The sequence below is a fragment of the Gracilinanus agilis genome, chromosome 5 (genome assembly GCF_016433145.1).
Source record: "Gracilinanus agilis isolate LMUSP501 chromosome 5, AgileGrace, whole genome shotgun sequence".
Lineage (NCBI taxonomy): Eukaryota > Metazoa > Chordata > Mammalia > Didelphimorphia > Didelphidae > Gracilinanus > Gracilinanus agilis.
In genome coordinates this window covers 20,867,498-20,875,550 of record NC_058134.1, presented here as the reverse complement: position 1 = coordinate 20,875,550, position 8,053 = coordinate 20,867,498, and the positions used below count along the sequence as shown (strand labels likewise).

Genomic DNA, 8,053 nt, shown 5'->3' with positions numbered 1-8,053 from the left:
CTGCTCCTCCCAGGACCTCTCCAGCTCCAACTGCCTTACTCCATCCAAAACAAAAACGCCACAACAATGGCTGGGGTTAACTCATGGATGATGGATAACAAGGGCCAAGAGACCAGACTTTGGAACATGGTGGCTCTGCCCCTTTTGCCCATCACCATACTCGTCCCACCCTGACCCCGAACCCCAAGGAGATTTCCAATCCAGAGAAGCTTAAAGGCAGCCCATGGGAAGGCTAAAGTCATAGGATGGGAGGAACCTCAGAGGCCCCCAATGCAACACCCTTACCTTACAGATGGGTAAACTGAGGCCTGGGGGATGGCATAAATTGCACAAGGACACAAGGAGAGTCAGAGGCAAGATCTGAACCTGACAAAGCAGGACTGTACTTTCTTCTTCACCCTGTGCAGACCCTTCCCAGAGAGGAGAGGCCCTGGCCCTCAAGGCACAGGCTTCTCCCAGTTCCCTGCCTCCCCCTGAGGGGTGGCCCTGGGACATGGCAAGGGTTTTCCATTGAATCCTCCCCTGAGGCTAAGCCCATGGGGCTCCCAGTTCGAAGCTCCCAGCATGGGGCTCCCAGCATGGGAATCCCAGTGCGGGGCTCCCAGCGTGGGGCTCCCAGTGCGGTGCTCCCAGTGTGGGGCTCCAAGAGTAGGGCTCCCAGTGTGGGGCTCCCAGCGTGGGAATCCCAGTGGGGGGCTCCAAGAGTAGGGCTCCCAGTGCAGTGCTCCCAGTGTGGGGCTCCCAGTGTGGGAATCCCAGTGTGGGGCTCCCAGTGCAGGGCTCGAGGCTCTGCTCCTTGGGGGTGGCCACTTCACAACTAGGCTCCAGGGCTGCCAGTTCCTGCTTCTTACAGCACATCCTTCATAAAATTACTCTAGTTAGCCTTGTCTATGTGGCTTCTGGAACCTTCTAGGTCATCTAGCCTTGTTTGCCTCAGTTTCCTCATCTGTAAAATGGCCAGGAGAGATGGCCGGCCCCTCCAGGATCTTGGCTAAGAAAACCCCAAATGGGGTCACGAAAAGTCGGACGTGACTGAAAAATGACTGAATGACACCAAAACCTGATCGGGCGGTCCGTTGGGCTCGCACAGGGGAAAGCGGTGTTTTAGAGAGCTCGGGGGGCACTGGGGGGCCGGGGGGCGCTCAGCAGGCTCTCTATCCCTCACCCACCTCTCGGGGGGCTGTTGCTGCCAGCACTCGAGAGCTCTGTAAAGTCCGGAGCTCCTCTGGTGGTTGCAAGGCCTTGTTTTCCCTTTCTTCCCTGGCGGCAGAGGAAGAGGTAGAATAAGGAAAGAAGAATTCATTTGTGTGGATCATTCGTTATCTTGGGGGTTCGGGGCTCCCCTCTGGATTCCGAATGGATTCGAGGCCGTGGTGGTTGGATGAGACTCTCCATTCCCTCCACTGGGGGTTTCTTGGCAAAGATCCTCCATTTCGGCTCATTTGACAGCTGAGGAAACAGAGGCAGGCAGAGTGCCGTGACTTGACCAAGGCCACACGATGGTTTTCTGAATCGTCATTGGGTTCTAGTTCACGAGACGTCTGCAGAGTGAGCGCCGCTGCCACATGGAATCAGGCAGCCAGAAGCCTCATCCTGGCGGCCCCTGTCCCGCCTGGGGCCAGGGAAGGTGGGCACTGAGAGCCAGGCCCAGGCTCTCCCCTGGGAAGGCCTCCCCTTCCCGCAGCCCCTGGGAATGGGCCTCCCTTGAGCCCAGGATCAGCGAGGAGGCCGAGGGCAGAGAGCAGAGAGGAGAGCTTGGCTCACAGAGATAACCTCATCCGCCATCTACAATGGACGCCCTTCGGTTCATGTTGGCACAGACCCAGGATGCCAACGGTGTAAGCGACTCCCCGTGTGGAAACCCTCTCCGCAGGTTCGGACTGGCCACTCATCCTGCGCTCCCAGACTCAGAGTCACCTGAAACACTGAAGAGTTATGAGATTTGCCCAGTCACATAGCTGATGCGTATGAGAGGCAGGACTTGAACTCAAGTCTTCCCAAGCAAATCTTACTGCAGCCATTAATAATACCTACAGCAAAGTTTGCCAAGAATTTTACAAATATTATCTCCTTTGATCCTTACACCAGCTCTGGGAGGCAGGCGCTATTATTAACCTCATTTTACAGATGAGGAAATTGAGGCAAACAAGTTGAATGACTTGTCCAAGGACACCCAGAGTTAGTAAGCATCTGAGACTGGATTTGATCTCAAGTCTTAACTCCAGACTCAGTGCCGTGTCACCCAGTTCCCTCTAGGAGGAAGGTTTCTATTGGGGTAGGAAAGGGGAAGAGGAGGGGCTAGAGAAGTTGGTGCAAAATGATACGTGATACCCCCAAAAAGCAACAAGAAAGCATTTGCTAAAAATAAATTAAATTCATAAAGAAGTAAATGTTTAAAGAAATTGTAAAAGCTCAAGAAGGATCTCGTCGTCATGGGTCCTAGAAGATGTCCGTGTGCGGAGTAGGAGAGGGCTTCTTGCCATTTTATTTGCTATTGATTAAATACCTTCTGTTTTGGGAAAAAAAGAAATTCTTTCAAACTGGCCTAGCAGGAGTTCCCCAACCATGAGATTTAATCTCCAGTCACCAAGCCTTTGTAGGAGGTGCTTAAGAATATTTTCCCTCTTGGCCTTCTCTTCTTAGGAACCCTAGAAAACACCGTTCAGGCGGCCTTTCCAGATTCCCCAGTTACCAGAGTCCCCCCTCCCCACTCCGAAATTACTTTGCATGTCCTCTGTAAGAGTAAAAATATTTTGGACATCCTTCTCTGGCCCATCCCCCAACAGAAAATAAGCTCTTTGAGGGCAGGAACTCTTTTGGTGGGAGGTTGGCAGCCATCCCTTGCCCAGGAGCTGGCCCGGTGCCTGGCATGCTCCTTGGATGGAATTCAGGCCAAGACCACCAAGAACAACTCCCATTAGATGTCCCAGGCACGGAGAAGCCGACCCATCAGATATTTCCCCAGGAATGGGCTGGAGCCAAGATCTAGAACTAGAGGGAACCTTGGAGACCACGTAGTACATTTTACAGATGGGGAAAATGAGGCCCAGAGCAGCGAAGGGTTCTATGGATATTAGAGCAACAAGCAGAGCCAAAGTTAGACCGTTATCCACTAAACTTGTGTTTTAAACTTTGAAATCTGGTTTATGAAAGAAAAGGCTCAAACAGCAGCTTTATTTGTTTCCACAAAACCACTGGGGCATCGTGGCAAAGCCCGAAGGGGGAAGCTTGTTTGACATGGAGAGAGAGTCATTCTTCAGTCAAGAAACAGGAGAGGAAAATGCCGAGTCTGTAGCTCAGTGATGCTCTGACCTGGTCTTTGGAGGGCTATTCAGCCGGCCAACCACGAGCCGCTCGGGCCAGGTGGTCGATGTCTCTGGAGAGAATTCCACCTCGGTGTCTCCTAGTGAAAGAGACCTGTATATCTGGCCCTCCCGCTTCTCGAGATCCCATAAATCTTTGGAACTTGCCAGGAGCGACTATAAATCGGGCGATTCATTCATGACTCGGGTCCATTTTACCGAGAGCCTGGAGCTAAAACCCCAGTCCAGGCTGGGGTGCATTCTTTCCCTAACAAACAGTCTTTTTCCCTCTCCCTCTCCCTAGACAGATCCATGCTCCCTCTCCTTCCCCAGCCCTGCCTACCACTGCCTAGTTCTCATTTTCTACTTGCCACAGATTTGGGGGGTTTTGTTTTCCTTGTAAAGACAGCTGTTATTTGTTTTCCTTGAAGGCAGCTTCAGAAGCCTGGAGGCAGTGATGGTGGGAGGCACCACCATGGCAGGCTGAAAACAGAAAAAATAAGTATGGAGGAGTGGGGTGAGAAACAGAACAGGAACCTCCTCATAGTGGGAAACTCAAGGAGAGTAGCCTATATTTGAGAGGTTTCTCCAACCCAGAATAAAGTACTTGGGAGCACTCTGTATCCAGAAAGCAGATTCATATGAGAGAGTCTAGAAAGCACAGGAGAGGGCATTGGAGTGACGATCAGCGGAGGCAGAAACAGAAAGGATATGGACAGCAGACCACTTGGCCAGCGAGAGGAAATGGATGATGAGTTCAGGAAACAGATCCCAAGCCTGTCGCAGAGGTGGGACAGAGAGAGGGAGCCCCAGTTAGCTCACATTCTGCCAAAAGTAAAACAGCTAAAATCCCTTGGCTTGACTTACTGTCACGTCACCTTCAAAATAGGGGAGAACCAAGTGAGAGGAAGACCTGATTCTCACCATCAAGAAAGAATCGTTTGCTGGGTGAAATCAGAGGAATCCTGCGGGAAGCTGTCATTCTGTCTTGGGTTTTGGAACAGAGGAAGAGGAAAGCCCGGTAAGTCACCCTGCACTTCGGAAGAGCAGATTTCAAAGGGTTCAGAGGCAGGAGAGAGAGGGTCTCATGGACTAAATTCTACAGAGGGATTCCTTCTAAAGAGGAATAGTAAGTCCTCAGAAAGAAAGTTCTGAAGACTCAACGAGAAATAATTCCAATGAGCCGGAATAGGAACAGTTGCCTAAAGAGATATTTGTGGATACACAGGGAACTTGCGCATCAAAAGATATGTATGTCCAGTAAATGTAACTAAGGGCAGGTATAACATGGTCAAGGCAGGGCAGCATGACCTGAAGCTGGGGAGGAAAGCTAAAGAAAATGCCAAACAAGGGTTTATTGGGTTTGGGGGTTTTTGTTACCCTAAGGAAGAAAATCCAAGAAAAGGGGGAAGAGTTGTAAAGACAAAAGAGAAAAGGTGGAAATATTTGTTAAGCACCTACTGTGTGCCAGCATTGTGCTAAGTGCTTTACACTTAATATCTCATTTGATCCCCATAACAAACCTGGGAGGTAAGTGCTTTTCTTATCCCCATTTTACAGATGCTCTGAGTGATAAGATGCTCCGATTCCGAGTTCTGTCCCTTGTGGACAGCAGGCACAAAGCATGCTGTGGTGTCAAGACCAATGATGGAATCTGTCTCCTCCTCTCTACAGAGTTCCTGGTGCATACTGGTCATATGGGGTGATTTGCCTTATCTGTTTTAATTTTTGACAAAGAAAAGTTTGAGGGTGGAGACAAAGGAGTGAAGGGTTCAGAGAGGGTCCTCTGGGACACATTTGTCATGTAAAAGCACTCAAAGTCATGGAGCAAACTTTGAAAAAGAAAGAGAAAGAGCGCTGATCAGAAGGCCTGGATTCAAGGACAAGCTGCAGCTACTCATTAACTGTGTGGGCCTGTCAAGCGACTTCGTCTCTCGGCTCCTGAGCTGGGCACTCAGAGTGCCAGCAACCTGTGGGCACTGTGGGGACCTTGGTTTCTCTTAAGTGGAGGAGGAAAGGTCCTAAGGCAGATGGTATTTGCTTGTGGGTTGCTTCTGTTTTCCTTCTGAGGTTGATTGCTTACAATGAGCAAACATGTCTTTTCCAGGACCACACAAAAATAAATAAATAATTGAAAATATGCTCCCACCTTCAGCTCCAACCTGGGCAACTGACTTGTGGCTGTGCTTCCAGGAACCATATTTGGGTGGAACTTCTCCAGAAACATCACCAACCCAAGAGCTAGTCAAAAAAAACTAAAAGGAAATGGAAAAAAGAGAGACCAGATGGACAAAGAGAAAAATAGACAGAGGGCCAGACAGAGGCATATTGATATAGACAGAGAGCTAGAAAGAGGCAGAACTGCAGAAAGATTCAGAGAAGAATCAAGGAGAGATAAGATGGACAGGGAAATGGAGGGACAATAAAGAGACTGTAGATAGGAAATGTTGAAATGAACTTGTTAGATGGAAAGATTACTTGGCAAGGATGATAAAAATAGTGTTGGGGAAGACAAGCGCACTAAGACATTGTTGGTGGAGCTGCAACTTGGACCAACAATTCTTGATTTTTATATCTCATCAAGTAAGATGAATCAGTCAAGCATTACACAAAGTGCAAACAAGTTGGTTAAGCATGTTGGGAATAGAGTGGAGCCTTCAAGCCAATGGATGAAATGAAATGATGCTACACCAGGAGTGAGTTGAGAGTGGTTGAGGAAACAGAATCATGCCTTAGAAAGTGAAAAGCAGTTCAGATTCCATGATTCTACTGGCAGGGTAGCCTAGAGGAGAGAGTCATCTAGCCGGTCCTCTGAAAGAGAATCACTGAGGTTGAGGAGAGGAGAAGTGCCAGGAGCCCCTCAGAGAAATAAGGGTCTCCATCAGAGTCCATTGAGTCAATGCAGATGGCAGAGCCTTACATTGATCCCTATTGTCTGAAAATCAGGCCACAGGATGGATGGATACCCAATCAGATCCCTCTGTGTGACCCTCTTCTGATCAACACTTTTTATTATTGAAATTATTATAATCTATATTTTTAGGATATCCTCAAGTTTTACAGTATAGATATAAAATCCTTTTATAGAAATTCATTCATAGAAATCCCTTTATAGAATTCCCCTTAATACTCTATAATAAACCAGCATTTAATGAATCAATAGTTCATACCCTCAAAAAATAGCAGAAGCTGCTCTAATCTTTCCCTCTCTCTCTGTCTAAAAGTTTGAAGGACACAGTATGAGTAAACCAAAATATTGTCACATGTCCCCACTTTCCCATGTTAGATTTGTCCCCCCAAATTTAAGAGTTCTCACACCTAACTCTATCTTTTGAAATATGTTGAAGGTTCTTTTTATAAAAATAAAACTTAGATAAAGTAGAGTTTTGGTAGCCTGAGACTAAATACAATCTATATTGTAGAAATAACGTTTTGTGTGCCAATTGATTCAACCATTCTGGAGGGCAATTTGGAACTATGCCCAAAAGGCTATAAAATTCTGCCTACCCTTTGATCTGGTAATACCTCTACTGGGTCTGAATCTCAAAGAGATAAAGAAGGGGGAAGGACCTGCTTGTACAAAAATATTTTTAGTTGCTCTTTTTATAGTGGCAAAGAACTGGAAATTAAGAGGATGTCCATCCATTGGGGAATTGTGGTACATGTTGATGATGGAATACTATCGTGCTATAAGAAATGAGAAGCAAGATAATTTTGGAAAAAGCTGGAAAACCTACATGAACTGATCTGGGACAGTCCTGAAAGCCTTATGATGGAGAATGCTCTCCACCCCCAGAGAAAGAACTGTTGGAGTCATCCTTCACATCAGTGTATCTTTGGTCTTATATTGGAGTTTGGGTTATATATGAGTTTGCTCTTACAACAATGACCAATATAGAAGTGGGTTTTGCATGACAATAAAAATAAAACTAAAAAAAATAATTAAAAAAAACTAATCAATGTGAAGATTTCTTTTTCATATGCTATATTAATTCTCATATCAGGCAGGGTTCTAGAGTAGAAGGGCCCTAAATCAGTTCTTGTACATTAGAGAGAACTGCTGTGCATTTCTGCATCTGGGATCTGGGTCAGAGATTCCATTCAGTCTACTGTTCTTTGCATTTTCTTTGTCTTTAGGGATCCCAAGGAATATCTTCCTTTTTTAACAGAATTTGGTTCATAAATGAAGGGGAGAAGGGTCCTTTTCCTGTGGTCATGTTCCCCAAGATATCAGTATATGGTGAGGTGGATGATTTGATAGACCATCTCTTAATTAGCTATCCACCAGTTAGAAATGTCTTGGGATGGTCAAGGAAGATGCTGAACGGTGAGCTCCTAAAACTATTTATTAAGCTGCCTAACCCAGCTTCTGGGTTGGTGGTCATCTGAGAGGGTTATAACTCACCTTATATATCTCACCTTATCTGTTATGATGCTTGTTTAACCAATAAACATCTATCCATCCATCCATCTATCTATCCATCTGTCATCCATCCATCCATTTTTCTATCTATCTATCTATCTATCTATCTATCTATCTATCATCCATCTATCTATCTATCTATCTATCTATCTATCTATCTATCTATCTATCTATCCATCCATCCATCCATCCATCCATCCATCTATCCATCTATCTATCCGTATGTCTGTCTGTCTATCTATCTATCTATCTATCTATCTATCTATCTATCTATCTATCCATCCATCCATCTATCCATCTATCTATCTATCCATCCATCCGTCTATCT

The 8,053-nt window shown here is 46.4% G+C and overlaps 1 protein-coding gene across 1 annotated transcript in view; it reads right to left on the bottom strand.

Annotated features, from left to right (window-relative positions):
• The window catches only part of GASK1A (golgi associated kinase 1A), an 81,156-nt gene extending 79,264 nt beyond the window's left edge, over positions 1-1,892 (bottom strand). The window contains 3 exon segments of the mRNA XM_044678872.1: positions 1,170-1,260; positions 1,483-1,558; positions 1,823-1,892. Of these exon segments, the coding sequence (XP_044534807.1) occupies positions 1,170-1,260; positions 1,483-1,558; positions 1,823-1,892 (237 nt within the window).
• Positions 1,893-8,053: the final 6,161 nt, after the last annotated feature.